This window comes from Trichomycterus rosablanca, chromosome 20, assembly GCF_030014385.1.
Source record: "Trichomycterus rosablanca isolate fTriRos1 chromosome 20, fTriRos1.hap1, whole genome shotgun sequence".
Lineage (NCBI taxonomy): Eukaryota > Metazoa > Chordata > Actinopteri > Siluriformes > Trichomycteridae > Trichomycterus > Trichomycterus rosablanca.
The window spans coordinates 16739877-16756566 of NC_086007.1; the positions used below are offsets into that span (position 1 = coordinate 16739877).

The 16690-nt window shown below is 40.1% G+C and overlaps 1 protein-coding gene and 1 pseudogene across 2 annotated transcripts in view; both read right to left on the reverse strand.

The window, feature by feature from the left end:
• Positions 1-1057: 1057 nt before the first annotated feature.
• On the reverse strand, positions 1058-1221 carry LOC134334933 (U2 spliceosomal RNA; annotated as a pseudogene).
• A 2020-nt stretch (positions 1222-3241) lies between these two features.
• LOC134334104 (collagen alpha-2(IV) chain-like) overlaps positions 3242-16690 on the reverse strand; it is a 60423-nt gene continuing 46974 nt past the window's right edge. For both annotated transcript variants that reach the window (XM_063016281.1, XM_063016282.1), the window contains 4 exons: positions 13789-13860; positions 8372-8506; positions 5039-5083; positions 3242-3468 (listed from right to left, as the gene is read on the reverse strand). In XM_063016281.1, the coding sequence (XP_062872351.1) occupies positions 3343-3468; positions 5039-5083; positions 8372-8506; positions 13789-13860 (378 nt within the window). In that variant the 3' untranslated portion in view covers positions 3242-3342. The remainder of the gene's footprint in view (positions 3469-5038; positions 5084-8371; positions 8507-13788; positions 13861-16690) is intronic.

Consider the following 16690-nt stretch of genomic DNA (forward strand, 5'->3'; position numbering starts at 1 on the left):
TGCCAGTACTAAGCCTGAATAAAAAAGAAAGATTGCAGAAGTTGCATTTTTTAGGTTTGAAGACAGTTCAGCTCTTATCTAAAAGATAATGGGGAGTTGCAGGTATTTAACCTCTAGTGGGCTGTCACTCTGAGGTGGTCCTAAGTGTCAATGACCCACCCTGCCAACATGCTAAAAGAAGAAGGCTTTTATTTGTCATATAAACATATACACGTGTACAGTAAAATGTAATTCTTTTTCCGCATATCCCAGCTTGTTGTAGCTTGGGTCAGAGCACAGGGTCAGCCATTGTACGGCACCCATGGAGCAGACAGATTTAAGGGTCTTGCTCAAGAGCCCAACAGTGGCTGCACAGCAGAGCCAGGATTTGAACCGACAATCTTCTGATTGACAGCCCAAAGCTCTACCCACTAGGCTACCACTGTCCCCCAGAAGGCAATGCAATACCTGGTCAATGCGTGGAGAGGATGGAGCAAGCCCCTCTTCCGACTCCCAGACCTAAACCCAAGAAGGATGGGCCCTGCTGAGTTTGGTTCCTCTCAAGGTTTCTTCCTGTAATTTTAAGGGAGTTTTTCCTTGCCACTGTCGCCCTCGGCTTGCTCAACACTGGTTTTTGTATCTGTTGGTCCTGGATTTTATAAAGATGCTTTGAGACAATGTCTATTGTAAAAAGCGCTATATAAATAAAGTTGACTTGACTTAAAACTGTCAGTAAAACTTTTCTAGCACTCCTGCTCTGGGTGTTGCTAATGATTCTTCAACATTAATTTACAGTGAATGTTTAGTGCTTAAACAAGCACAAGCACTTGATTGGGAACCTAAACATTGTGCATGTACATACTTAGTGCCAGTACTAAGCCTGAATAAAAAAGAAAGATTGCAGAAGTTGCATTTTTTAGGTTTGAAGACGGTTCAGCTCTTATCTAAAAGATAATGGGGAGTTGCAGGTATTTAACCTCTAGTGGGCTGTCACTCTGAGGTGGTGAAGTTTTTCCTTGCCACTGTCGCCCTCGGCTTGCTCAACAGGGGTTTTTGTATCTGTTGGTCCTGGATTTTGTAAAGTTGCTTTAAGACAATGTCTATTGTCAAAGCGCTATATAAATAAATTTGACTTGACTTGACTAAAAATCCATTTAATATATGGTCCTCGGGTAGAGGACATATCAGATATTAAACTGATAAGAACAGACACTACACTTAGCCAAAAGGCCGAGAAGCGATGTTAATTAGGAACATGTTAATCATTAGGACCACAAATGCAAAAATGTGACTCATTTAAGAGGCATTCCCTCACCCTGCCATCATGTGAGTCATTAGGATCACATGGGTGGATGTGTGAATGGGGGTAAATCGTCTAGGAAGTGATCTCAAGACTGCTTTGTAGATGGCTGACAATTGGTGTCGTAGGTCACCACCTCTTTTCATTCTAATTGGACATGGCCTCTACTCCTCTTTCCAACAATGTGTTCTCTTTTCAAAATATGAACATTTGTATCCTCAAAGGAGTGTCTCTTCTCTCTTTTCCCTCTGTCTTGGAGAGAACACTTTCTGTCCGGTAGTGTAAGGTCCTCCTAACCCTGAGTTTGTGTTTCAGTGGGTGGTGGGAGTCAAAGCGTAGCTACTGGTCTGTGTGTGTGTAGGTTTCAGGAAAACTTAGTGTTAAGGCTACCTTTGTCAGTGAGCACAGCACAGTTCAAGAATTCCCTTGGTGTCCTCCCTGGTGAACCTGAAGTTTCAGAACAAATTAGGATAAAGGGATCATTGGCCCTTTCCAGTGCTAAAATAGACAAGATCCCACAAACAGCTACAAGAAGGTCATAGACTGGCTACAACAACTAAAAAAGCGGGAAATTACTATCGCAGCCCAACACACTACCACCTTTACCCTGGGGATGCTACAGCCTGCATATATCGACTTCCGGTCAGATAAAATCTGAGCTGACATTGCCTCAAAGCAACTTTACATTTACATTTTTGGCATTTAGCAGACGCTTTTATCCAAAATTGAGGGTTAAGAGCCTTGCTCAAGGGCCCAACAGTAGCAGCCTGGCAGTGGTGGGGCTTGAACCAGCAACCTTTGGATTACTAGTCCAGTACCTTAACCACTAGGCTACAACTGCCCTAATTTACATAACTCCAAGAACAATAATACTCTGATAAGCAGCAGAGGGCAACAGTGGCAAGAAAAAACTTAAAGAAAAAAAAGCATAAGAAAGAAACCTTGTGAGGAACTAGGCTTATCAGGATCAATCCCTTTTAGGTGGCTTCTTTTTTGTCTGTGACACCCTAGATTTTGAGCTAGTTTTGTTTTTTGAAGGAAGGGTTTTAGGCAGACTTTGGGCTGGATATTTTTGCTGAGCCTGGCAACCATTGACCGAATAGAACTGGATCCGCAGGGACCCTGACCAAGATAAAGACGTTGATTAAAATGAAAAGATTTTAAATGTCTCTTTCACTTCTAAATTATTTTCAAATGATTCAAAGGCATAAAACTATGAAGGTGTGGTAGGTGAGGTGTATCCCAAAATACACAAGGAAATCATCACCTATCATCAGCAGTATAAACTCAGCCACCTACAACATTGCAAAACCATGAACTTAGCTGTTCACATAAGAAACACTCCTTATCACATTCAGAACTCCACAGACTTCACCAACAAGGTCTAGAAACTTAATCTGGCTAAGGATGAAACCATTGATGTCACATCACTCTTCATTTGTATACCCACAACCGAGGTAGTGGAGACTATCAGAAAATGACTAAAACAAAACTGCTCCTCACGCATCAGAACCAACTTCACCTCTGACTAGATCTGCAACAGCTAGACTTCTGCTTTACCACCACCCACTTCAAATACAATGCTGGTTTCTACAGACAAAGGCACGGATGTGCCATGGGTTTCCCAGTGTCACATAGTGGAGGTGGAAAGGAAAGCCCTGAGTTTGTAAAAGGTAATTACACCTAGCTATTGGTTTAGGTACGTGGATGACGTGTGTCAAAATCAAAACCCAAAAAGTGGAGGCTTTCACCAACCACATCAATTCAGTGGACAGAAACATCAGCTTCTCCAGGAGGACACCAAGGGAAAGAGTTGGTGCTGTGGTCATTGAGAACAATGATAGCCTTTTCATTTAAGTTTTACTGAAAACCCACACAAACAGACCAGTACGATTCATAACTCAGTCTAATAATAGACTTAATTTAATTCGCAAGTGAAACCGTCAGCCAATTACCTTTAATCAATAAGCTTATGATTTAATAGAAAAATCATATATGATTAGTGTAAGAAAACTCTTAGTTTATGACCATCAGAATGTGAAATGAAGGAGTATAATCTTAGTTTATGTAACCATTGGTCCAGGTAATCCATTTTCTCCATAACAGCCGTTTAATCCTGGGTCTCCCATGATTCCATTGCAGCCATCTAATCCTGGAAGACCAGGAGGGCCATCTAGTCCGGGATGACCCTGGGATACAAAATTATAGTCACATTAACACAAACCAAAGCTAATATTACAAGTACAACACACAGTGAATGACAAACATTTGTATTCATAGCCTTCTTGCCCTTGGCTTTTCTTCTTAATTTTCCACTCAAATATCCACGACACATGACAATTACTACCTCAACTTCAAGAGGGTAAGATAAGCACATGCTTCCTCATAGACACGTGATTGATCAACTGCCTTATTAGACAGGACAGGCTGGCATCACCTAAATGGTAGTGGCGTCAAGAAAGCCATTCTCTCCATCTAGAGAGCAAAACCAATTTGGCTATGGGCTCATATAGAGAGTTTGAAGCAAATGCAACAATATGGCAAAGGCTGCAACGATTCAAATCTTGTCCAGTGCCTCTCTTTGTCAATCTGTAATATTCACAGTGTTTTTATAATGACAGACAGGCAGTGAGCAATATAAAATACACATAAAAATTACAAATGCAATTTAATATTATTTGTAAATATATTATGTAGCATATATAGCTGATGAAAGAACTAGTAAAGAACAACAGATTGTTTGATTTTTAAAAGCCTATCAAAAAGATAATTTAAATAAAAAAATAACTCAAATTAATTTGTAAACCGTCTCTTTTCAGTCAATATCAAAACAAATTAAAATTTTGTTAGCAAGTTGAAATGGTTAATTTTTCCACTAACAGACAAAAAGGTTGATGATGCTTATACTACTACTACTAATAATAACAATAATTACAATAATAAGTACTTTTATTATCACCGTTATTGTAAGATGCCCGCCTGCTATACTCAGTGGTTTGTGTGGATCTTTTTAAAATACTTCAAAGCATTCCCTGTAGTACAATAGCATTAATATGATTGGGTTTACTTTTTGCAGGTGCAGGATTATACTTAGCACACACCACAGTATTATTGCAGTATTACGATAGTTTATTGGAGCGGTCTACTGCTCCAGTCCACCACCACTGAGATCCAGGTTTTAATCTCAGATTAACCAGCCAGGCCTTACCTGGTTGATTTAAAGTAAACTTCAAAGCACTCTCTATGCAGAGTCCTCTGTTTGTTAGACTTATTTATTTGTGTGTTTATTAGCACCTAAGTGCTTTTTTTATTGTGAACCTGTATTTTTCTGTTTTCTTTTGATCAGGTGGAGTGCAGAGTTTCTGCTGGAGTAATTCGGTTGCCAATATTTTCTATTTTCAATTCTGACTCTGGGCTGAGGCTAGAATGACTCAGCCATAATATAAACTTAGCCAAGCTTATCCAGGACAAGTTGCTTATCACTGTAATTGAGAGCTGGCTTTTGTCCCACAATTTGTATTTCTTTCCAATTGTCAACTCTTGCATTGGGCTGTGGCTTATAGTTTGGTTTTGCTTCATTTTTTATTACTTTGATTAATCATTCATTTGTTCAATTATTATTTTTCTTTCTTTTGATTGTGTGGCTTTTCAGTCACAGTATTATCCTGCCTTGGTTAAGCCTCCTGCAAATGGGTTCATTCCTTAATATTGCTGGTGCGGGTTTATACTCTGTACTTATTTAGATTACTATAAACTTACAGGGACTCCGTTCAATCCAGGATATCCAGGTTGTCCTCTACTGCCCTAAAACAGAAGACGGCAAAATACAGTTGTATTAATGCAGGGGGAAAACTCACATTACATTACATTACATAAAAAAATCTGAAAAAAAAAAGCTTAAGAAAAAAATCCACCTTAGGATGGCACAAAAGAAACAAAGTTAAATCCTAGTCAAGACCCAACTTGAACACAATTGCTTAAAGCCCCTCCAATCTGGATACATTTAATTATGCAAAATAGAATAGATAGAATGCCTTTATTTGTCATATGTACATATACACAACAAAATTATTTTTTTGCATATCCCAGCCCATTTGGAAGCTGAAGTCAGACATCAGGGTCAGCCATTGTATGGCACCCCTGGAGCAGAGAGGGTTAAGGGCCTTGCTCAAGGGCCCAACAGTAAATGAATGGCAGAGCTGAGATTTAAACTCTCAACCTTTTGGTTGGTAGCCCAAAGCTCTACCCACAAGACCACCACTGTACCTAAAAAAAGAAAAGTAGGCCAAACATACCTTTACCTGTGATTTGTTCATTCTCTCGACTTTTTATTTAATGGACAAAAGTTGAAAAAAAAAAAAGAAAAGTAGAAAGATATTTGCCAGTGACAGAACGCGGGAGTCTAGCGCCCTTACAGCGGCTTTGCAGCAGCAGTTTGGTGGCATCTCAGTGGCAGAGGTTCAATGGTGGGCACTGCACAAGCAGGGTCGCACTAAAAACAAGCGGCTGGGATTGGAAGAGGTGTACGTGCATCCTTGCAATAATCCAGCAAGCTTATCCCCATTTTCTGGTGACATGCAACAAGATCTGGTGCTTGAAGTGTTTGTGGAAGCAGTCACCCCCAAAACTCTGTAGCGTCATGTGTGGCTTGCCGCTCCTGCGACACCTCGCCTGGGCACTAGCATTAAATTGCATTCCACTTGCAGCATTTAGCGAACGCTTTTATCCATAGCGACCTACAATTATGTTGCTCAGGGGCCCAACTGTGGCAACTTGGTGGGGCTTGAACCAGCAACCTTCTGATTGCTAGTCCAGTACCTTAACTGCTGAGCTACTACTGCCGAAGGTGGAGCAAATGAAAATGATCACCCACCCACCCTCGTTTCCCTCACCTGGCAGATATAGTCAAGCCGGAAAGTCTGCATACCCCTTTCATCTTCTCCACGTTTTGTTATGTTACTCATGCTATTCTATAATAGATTGAGTTCTTTTTTGCCTCAAACATCTACACACCTCATCGCCCCAGTCTGAGGTCCAGAGTGCTCTGGAGCTGGTTTTCTTCAAGGATCTTGGTGTAATTAGCTGCATTCATCTTTCCTTCTATCAGGACTAGTCGCCCTGGTGCTGCTGCTGAAAAACATCCCCACATCATGATGTTGCCACCGCCATGCTTCACTGTAGGGATGTCATTAGCCAGGCAATGAGCGGTGCCTGGTTTCCTCCAGATGTGTCACTTGTTATTCAGGCCAAAAAGTTACATTTTGGTTTCATCAGACCAGAGAATCTTGTTTCTCATGGTTTGAGAGTCCTCTAGGTGCCTTTTGGCAAACTCCAATCGGGCTGTCGTGAGTTTTACTAAGGAGTGGCTTCCGTCTGGCCACTCTACCATAAAGGTGTGATTTGTGGAGTGCTAACTGGATGGTTGATCTTCTGATAGGTTCTCCCATCTCCACATGGCTATGCTGGAGCTCTGTCAGAGTGACCCCTGGGTTCCTGCTCGGCAAAGGCTTGGCAAAGGCCTGTCTTTGGCCAGGTGGCCAGGTCTAGAAAGATTTTTGGTGGTTCCAAACTTCTTTCATTTACGAATGATGGTGGTCATTGTGCTCTTTGGGACCTGTAAAGCTGCAGCAATTTTCTGTACCCTTCTCCAGATCTGTGCCTTGACACAATCCTGTTTCTGAGGTCTGCAGATAATTCCTTGACACCATGGCTTGGAGTTATATGGGCAGGTGTTGGCAACCCCCAATCATGTCCAATCAATTGCTCAGATTGAAGGTTGGAGGGCAATCAGTTGAGGATGTGTTTTGGTTAGCACCCATTGTTGACAAATGCATACTGGGCCTCGATTTTCTGAAAGCTGTACACTCTTCCATTGACCTGGAGCATTACACCATTTGTGAGGTACCCATGAGGAAGCCAGCAGAGAGTGGTGGTGGCAGTGTGGCGGCAGCAAACCAGTCCATCGGTGGGGAACCTGCCAAATTTGGAGGAGCTGAACAAGCAGCACTAGGTGCAGGTAAGGGAACCGATTTTGCCAATAATTTAGGTCTTTTACCATGTACTGTTCATAATATTGTGAAAAGACACAAAGTGTGTGTGCCTGACTGGCCTACCTGCTGTCTTTTATAAAAAATATTTGGTGCATCATTTTGTTAAATTGGAACAAATCTGAAGCACAGTGAGACGCTCCCTCTCTATATTTAGGAGCCCTTTCTTAAATATGTTGAGCACCTGCAGTTTGGTAGTTTTTCCAGAGTGACTTCCTAATCCTCTGGTTTTGGCTAGCCTCTACCCACAACGGACAGGTTCTAGATGTAGTCATTTGCTCTTTATCCTTTTTTAATTATTAGTTTCATTGTTTGAGATAATATACAGGTGTGGCACTTAAATGAAATTGGCCAGGGTTATTTTTAAATGTTGTTCTGTGTGTATCTAGTTATATCACATTTGATTGTTTAATTGTCAGGAAAAGTCACATTACATACTTATATTTACAATATTAACTGTTTTCGTCTTATTGTACAACACACTAGAAATTGCTGTACTACGTGAACTAAATCGTTCTTTTTGTATTGTGTAAAAAAGCTAATAAATAAAACCTAAAAAAAAAAACAATTTGTATTAAAAACTGGATTTAATTACACTGGACAATACACCCAAGCTTGATTACTTCAGCACTGTCAAATCTAAACAATGCCCAGCAATGTTATATTGGATTAAAAACTACTAATAAGTAGCACACTAAGACAAAATCCCAGCTTGTTCGGAAGCCACACTGCTACCAATGTACCTAAAAAAAAAAAAAAAAGTATGCCAAACATAACGTCACAATGATCTCACTAAACTTCACAAAACTAATCTCCATTTATCAAGTGTTTGCAGTTGTTTCTGCCAAAGGTGGCACAACCAGCGGATACGATGATGTTTAAAATGTGTTTCGTTTTCTTATAATCTTGTATATTACATTTTGTAATATGCAGTAAATGTAGTCTCATACATACAACAAATATACAAAATAGAAAATAAGTATAGAGCAAATATACTTGTAAAGTTACACACAGTAATTACTGAATGTGAATATTGATTACGTACTGCATCTCCTCTTGGTCCAGACACACCAGGAAATCCCTCATATCCACGGTATCCTTTTTGTCCGGGTGGCCCCGGTTCTCCTGAAAAACCTGGAGGCCCTAGAGGACCCTGTTCCCCAGTAGCACCAGGTGATCCCTACAAAAGAAATAACATGTTTCAGTGTGGGTGCGTGGTGGTAAGTATAGTATATTACCGGTACACCTTACTGGTGGCAGAAGATCAGTGAAGGTTTTTTTTGGAACCACAAAAGCAAACACCACACAACAGACTCAGAGAAGTTTCAACAGTGTCTCTCAGTATGCTCTGGAACAACTGTGATCATATTCAAAATAAATAGTGACTGAAAATTAATAAATTAATACAAAATAATTATGATGAATTAATTATACAATGTACAATGTAAAATTAATTTATTTGTATGCAGATTAGACTTTCATTCCTAATCATTTTGTCCAATAAACTGCTTTACGGTTTTACTTGTTAATTTATTTATAAATTTTGGATTAATTTATTAATTAATCTTTAACACTAGATTGACTATGGTTACGCTTTTTTGCGCAAGGAAATTTTGCCTCTCGATCCCCCGCTCCCCTGTTGTGAGCCACTTAGTATCCATTATCATGGTAATGACCCACAGCCTGGCTACACACAAACACCTCTCATCCCCCTCGGCCCTAATTTTACAGACAGGCCTGAGTTACAGGTCTGTGAGAGCCAGAAATCTTGCTTGTTTGTGGGTGACCAAATACTTATTTTTCACCATAATTTACAAATAAATTCTTAAAAAATCCTACAATGTGATTTCCTGGATTTTTTTTCTCATTTTGTCTCTCATAATTGAAGTGTACCTATGATGAAAATTACAGACCTCTCTCATCTTTCTAAGTAGGAGAACTTGCACAATCAGTGGCTGACTAAATACTTTTTGACCCCACTGTATATGGCCAAGGGGATACCAGGGACATCATGTGCAGCGTAGATATTTATTTATACGCACACCTTTATGGCTCAAACAATGTGTGCATTGCTTTTCTGTTTAATACATTGTACAATAGAATTCACAACATACAGAGGTAGAAGTTCCTGCTGGTAATGTCCTGCTAACAGATAACAGACTGATATATCAGATGTCTTGTCATGCTGATGTATTCGCAAATCAGAGCTGTTTTGAGCTCATATTAGGTGGCATACAAACATGTGTAAACAGGTATGGCACTTCCGTGTAATACATATGCAGCAGGCCTAATATTGTTAAAAAAATTAAATTTTTGGACTAAACTCATTAAAGATTTGTAATATTTAAATCTGTGAATAAAATGCATGAGTACAAAAAGGTGATAATGCCAATTGGTCTGGTTTACCATTGATGGAGGGGCGCATATTGGGACTTTAGAGACACATACTGCCATCAAGGCGACACCTTTTCTGGGGAAGTCCATGATTATTTCAGCAAGACAATACCAGGTCTCATTTTATACATGCTACAATAAAGTGCAGAAATAGAGGGTGTGTGCTGTGTGTGACTGTTAAGCTGCTAAAATTTGGTATCAAGCAAGAACAGAGAAAAATTCTACTTGGAAAAAATGCACTAATTAGTGTCCTCGGTTTCTCAATTTCATATAGAAATGAATAAAGAAATTCTGTAGTTAGTCCGAGATCTCTAACAAGTGTGACAGGAAATGTTATACTTTATTAGTTATTTGCATTAAACTCATAAGTTATTTGCTTTTTTAGTTTATTGCTTTCTTAGATCAATGAAGTCGTGCATCATTCTGTAGTCCTCGTTATGCCCATATTTGGAGACCTGGGTCTAAGCGCGATTTCCAATGGGAAAAATGAACAGGGTTTTCAAAAAATCAACTCTAACGCATCCTGTGCTAAATAAACATGTTCAGAACTTTGTACGTTTTGTCCTGTGTACATTTTTCTCCTGTACATCACAAGTTCAAGTTCACAAATTCAAAGTTCAGAGTTTGGTCAGACCATAACAAGGCTTAGTTTCCCACCACCTTTGTGGCACATGTAATCTAGCCATATTGAGACTTTCCTGCCTGTAGTGGAATTACTTAGGAAAAGGTAACTCACAGGTTTGCTGGGATAAACGTTGGGGGTGGGTTGAATAGTGTGTTATCTGCAATCATTTGCATGACAAAAGAGGACTGACAGCGCTCTAATGGTTGAGTAGAAGGAGGGGTTTGTCCTCAGAATCTCAGATTTTCAGTCAAGATAGTGTTAATGACCATTTAATCCTGATTACAGACATGAGTTTAGTGTTGCCCAAAAACTCTATCAAACAATCTTTTTTACACTGTAAGTTTTGGCAGGTGGGAAGAAACTGAAGTACCAAAAGGAAACCCACACAGACCTGGAGAATACATGCAAAACAATATGCAGTGATAGTGAAAAGGCAAGGATTGAGCCAGGGCCCATGTTGCTGTGCGTCACCCACTCTGCTAGCAACGTTAATAAAAGATGTTAGATTTAGTAATGGAATTGCTGGTAAATGCTCAGATTTAATTTAAATGACCAACAGTTACCCTTATCTACAAAGTAACTCCAGACAGTAACTGGAACAATATAGTAATAAAGACTTTCTTTGCAACACCACATGCCAGTTATTTAATGAACACACAAGGCAAGGCTCCTACTTATTTAAAATCAAGAGAAGCCTGTCACAAAAAAGTAAGCAGAAAATACAATTTAATATTGTATTAAACAATTGCTAAAATTTATTGAACATTGTATTGTTCTTTAGCTTAAATCATGTGTCCATGTTTAAGAGCAGTACACCTATCTTACACCATTGGCATTTGTGTCACGAACACTAGAGCTAATAGTACGTAGTAGTCAAAGGTCCTCATTCTGTGTCAGCACTGCTCAATAATAGTCATGTCTTTTTTGACAATTCCTAATGTAGTCATTCAGAATGCACCCATGAACAATGGATGTCTTCACTGACGGATGTCACTGAGGAAGGGGATGGGCATGATTGCACTGAATTATCTAATTTTCATCCTGTTTTTAAAGATTCCCCACTTAATAACCCTGATTTGATTCTTTTTACTGATGATTCCTCAACCCACACTGACGGTCAACATAGATCTGGATGGGCAATAACTGACACCTACCAAACTTTAGCCAGTGGTAGTCTTCCTTTTCTTTGTTCTCCAGACATTCTTCGTAATCTCCTTTTCATTTCCATTGCCTCCTTCCTTAATCTCCTCTTCTTCCTCTTCTCCCCTCATTTCTAGGGTAGATAAAGCCTCCCCAAAAAAATGCCAATTCAAAATTGTAGGCCCATACGTCTGCATGTGTTAATGAAAGTCTTCTGACTCCTGTATGCCAAATTTCTAACAAACCTCAAATCACAAAATGTTGGGACAATTTGGAAAATGCAAAAAAAAAAAACCTGCAACACATTCCAGAATTCCATCTAATGCGTTTAGATTATTTATACCTTTTGTCAGACCTTTTTTCATTGACATTGGCATAAGAGCAGAGCATTACACAAGATTGTTAGATGAAGATGTGTTTCCTTTATTATTGTCAGAGGATGGAACAATTTTTTCCAACAAGGCGGTGACCCACCTCATTACAGATGTGGTGTCAGAGACTTGATGTGTAGTTTCCAAAAACCGGATTGTGGGTCTAATCAAGTGACCACCACGTATTCCTGGTAGTTTTGGATTTCTATCAGTAGGGTCATGTAAAAGCACTTGTTTACTCTTTTAAGATACAAAATGCTGTTCATTTAAAAACAGAATTGTTGATGCTTGTGCTTGCATTTAGCCATATGTTTTGGTGAAAGTTTCAGGAGTGGGCAAGCCCGGAGTGGCTAATCGGGAGATTCAGGAGGATTCCCGATGGGCCGGCTCATGTCAATCTCGAGTTTCGGCCGGTTGGGAAAAATAATTTTGACACTCATCTGTCACTTATCTAATCTTATTCTTGCATTAATTCTCCATTCATCTGACAGCGCAGCCCCTACATCGCAGTAGATTAGATGGGTTCTACCATCTGAGGGAATCCCCCCCTCCCAAATGTTTAAGTTGGTTTGGCCCATGAGGCGTCTTTTCTGGAGTAAATATAGCAACAGAATAGCACAAGTCGGTGGTGATGGAGGGCAGGAAGAGGCCAGGTTGAGCCGAAAAGACCAGGTAAAAAAAAAAAAAAGAAAGGCAATGGAAGAAGATGCTGCCAAATGTGCCAAATTAACAGACATGTTTTCCAGAGGACAGACCCCATGCAGCCGGTATTGCGCAACATAGCCAAGTCAGCTTAGCACAGTTTATTTTGTAGAACCCAATACACAGCATTAATCACAAATATCAAGTTTCAAGCTGAAAATAATAAACATAATTTGAAGTGTGATATATTAAATAGCCTAACTCATTAATGGAATGTTTTTGTTCCGACGCTACTGTACTGATGATCCATGACTACTGAAGGGACAGGTGGAGGATATTCTAACAGATTTATTTAAACTAAGATAGTTATTTGTAATGTAAAATATAACGTAGAGAATATACTGTACATGATATATGTTAAATTGTTCAGACATTCATAAAGATGTCTAATGTCTAATTTATTTTAACAAATGAAGACAAATAGCCTAAATCACTATCAATTTTACACCATCATAATATAGGCTAAATTGTTAAAAACAAAAAAAACTTTAAGCATGTTATGTTATTCAGCAAAACAGGCTAACCCTTAATGAAATGTTTTTTTTTTTTACCTCAGAGCAGCAGATAAGCCATGTTTCATGTCTATAGACAATGACACCGTTATTAATAAAGTGCACTGCTTAGGAGGCTTTTGATGCTGCAGGTAGCCTACTAAATAGTGAAGCTACTTAAGAGTTTAGTGTAAACCTAACAATAGAGCACCTCTCTGTTGAAAAGACAAATGCAATTTTAATTTTTATTTCAACTTATTGCTCATGTACAAATGTAAATACTTTTTCATCTTTATCACATTTTTTACCTTTTAAATCTTTATCTGATTTAAATTTGAATTAAACATGTTTAAGTGAAGTGTTTTCTGTTAACTTACCAACATACACCTGAACTTATACCCAATAAAAAGGCATTGTAAGAGCTAGCTGCTGTTTCATTTATTCAAATTTTTCCTCCGCGGATAAAGTGGGCCGGGTTTGGGCATGAAACTCCCGGGCTGAAAAAGGGGCCCACTCCGGCCCTGGGAGTGGGATACCCTTAACACTTGAAAATGGTGGACATCACGTCTATGATGACACACACATAAAACCACTGTTGTACCATGTTAACATGAAGCACACCAAGGTTTTTTTTCTGGTGAATATCCTTTAGGGTGTAGTTTTAGGGTGTCTCGCAATTTCCCATTTCAAAACCTGAAGTTAGTGATATAAAATATAATTATGCTTGTAATTGTCTTACCCTGGAACCTTTGACTGCCAAACATTGACACGCACTGCAGTCTCGCCCACCACACGACTCTAGGATCTCTCCCTGAAACAGCCACACAAGAATGCAATGTCAAGGTCATTTTAAATCATCATGAAAGATTGTCATGTGCAATTACAAGCAATGGCTGAACTAATACAAAAGTCTAGCCACACTGGACTGTGGTGAAGTAGAAACACAATCATAGGTAGTGATGTTAGTGATTAACCAGTTAAACTTTGGGTTTTTGTCTGTGGAGTCATGTCAAGGCACTTGTTTACTCTGTGAAGATACAAAATGTTGTTCATCTTAAAAACAATTGTTGATGCTTGTGCTTGCTTTCAGCCAGATGTTTTGGTGAAAATTCATCAGGAATAGGGGAATGGATAGCCTTAACTGTCGATAATGGTGGACAGCATATTGACCACAAGACACATAATATCTCTGTTTTAACATAAAAATCAATAATAATACAAAAAGCTGAATCCGAGATGGCGACTTTCAATCTTAAATGCCCAGGATCTTCCATGCCTTAGATAACACTGCATTAAAAACATGCTTCTAACATGCTTCTGTAACAAATTTAACCATGTGGGCTTGAGAATACTTCAGAAAACCCTTATTAACAAGTTAAGACTCTTCTTTGCTGCGCAAAAAGTAATAACTCCGAGCGCTAACAGCGCATCTTTCTTCACCTAGAGTTTATACTCGGTGTTAAGTGAAGCCACCACTCATTTGTTTATAACAAGGATTACTCTTAATCGCTTACCTCTAGCAGCACAACCCCTTCATCTAGAGTTTGGTACTCGGTGTGAAGTGAAGCATTAGCAGCACAGCCTTGTCATCTAGAGTGTTTACTCGGTGCCAAGTGAGACCTGCTACTCACTCGATTAGTGAGAGAATCGCTTAGCGTACAAGTGTCAAGTAAAGCCGATGGCTCGTGATATTACAGCAATAGCATTGTTCAGCGTTTGTACCATGGTGGCACGCCATTTTCACCTCGAGTTTGTGCAATTTTTTACTCCTTTTTAGTACTACTAGGTACTAGGAGTGAAACAGCAATAGCAACAAAGCAGAACCGTCATGCTTTCGAACGGTTGTAACCAGTGCTTTGCTGCCTTAGAGTCTTACGACGGACATGAGTTATGCCCTGCGTGTCATGGGTTGGACCACCTTTGTGAAGCCTTGGTGAACCCGTGCATGGATTGTGCTATTATTCCATTAAGCTAGAAGTTGGGTGTGAGGCTGCATTACCAGCGCTTCAGCGAGGCACAAGCAACACTGCAAAGCGACCCTCGGAGGGACCGGGGCCCATGCAGAAGAAAAAGAGACGGTCCATAGCGCTGTCAGAATGCATGGGCTCATTCTCCGATAAGTTGTCACAGTTGAAGTCGTTGTTTATGGAGCTTAGTGACAAACTAGATGCTCATAGTATTCCAGAGCCTGAGTCAAAGTTACCCAAAGATCCTGATAGTGCTTCAGAAAAAGCAGATGACGCACTTTCTACAGTAGCATCAAATGCTGAATTCTTTCAGGATTTTCTGCAGTTGAGTGGTTCCCCACTGGCTGCTTCAGCATGGTCGGGGTCTCTCTCCGTTTCGCACTCACGGAACTCCGAGGCCAGTGCTCCGACGGCCACCCCTGCGCACGCCGCTCAAGTGCATAGAGCCCTAAAGTCCTAAAGGTCTGTCCCCCAGTCTGTCTGGACCAGATGAATCTGTAGGTCTCTCTCGGTTCCTCTCTGCTCTTCTTGCGGTTTCCGGTTTCAGGTGGTACGCACGTTGAGACTGTAGCCTAGTTGTTTGTTTGTTTGTAGCCATTAGCTAAATAACTTTTTATATACGTATGTTTTAAACGTTAATCTTTCGCGCGTAGTTGATATAGAGTGTTATTTTGTCTATCGTAAAAAAGCGCTTGTGTTTACGCTTGTTTACTAACGTAAATCCGTGCTTGTGAAAACTTCTGCTACCGGCATCCGAACGAAGCCGGTTTTAGTTTGTTTTGTAATTCAGCGCATAAACATATTATTCATCCAGAATTAAAACCGCTTTCTGTCCGCACGAAGCACGTTTGTGTTTGTTTTGTATTTTAGCGCTTAAACATATTTACTTTGTGGAGAGTTAAAGCCGTTTTCTGTTCGTAGGAAGCGCGTTCTGTTTATTTGTTTTGTACACCAGCACATAAACACAGTTTTCCTTTAGAATTACAGCCGGTTTTGTCGGAAACAAAGCGCGTTTGTGTTGTTTGGTTGTTGGTTTTTGTATTCCAGCTCATCATCGCCTGTTTCGTCCGGAATTAAAGCCGGTTTTCTGTGACTACCAGCAGAAGCGCCGGTGAAACAAACATAAACATCAACTCATCAACTTCAACTCATCTTCTAAAGCTAAGTACATTTCTCTGTTATTATGGCCCCAGCAGGAGCTTTATATCCATGTTCCGAGTGCAACATGTTCAGTTATTCCTTCTCCGTGTTTAGTGATAACTTTATATGTGATAAGTGTAGATTAGTTGTTAGTCTGACGGAGAAGATCTCAGTGTTAGAATGGCGCATTCGGGCTTTAGAACAGACTACTAATAGTGAGGGCTTAGATTCAGCTGTAGCAGTCCCGAATGCCAGCAGTTCAGGTACAGAACCCCAGACTCCGGCATTAGAGTCCTCACAGCGGGGCGACTGGGTGACATCTCGGCGACATAGTCGTAGGGCAAAGCACCGACCATCTCAGTTGCACGTGTCCAACAGGTTTTCCCCACTCAGTGACCCACCTGCTGAGAAGCCTGTTAATGTAAGTGCTCTGGTTATAGGAGATTCTCAGCTCCGACACGTGCGTATTGCAACCCCCATAGAGACACCAGCAACCATAGTCACTTGTATTCCGGGGGCCAGGGCGCCTGACAT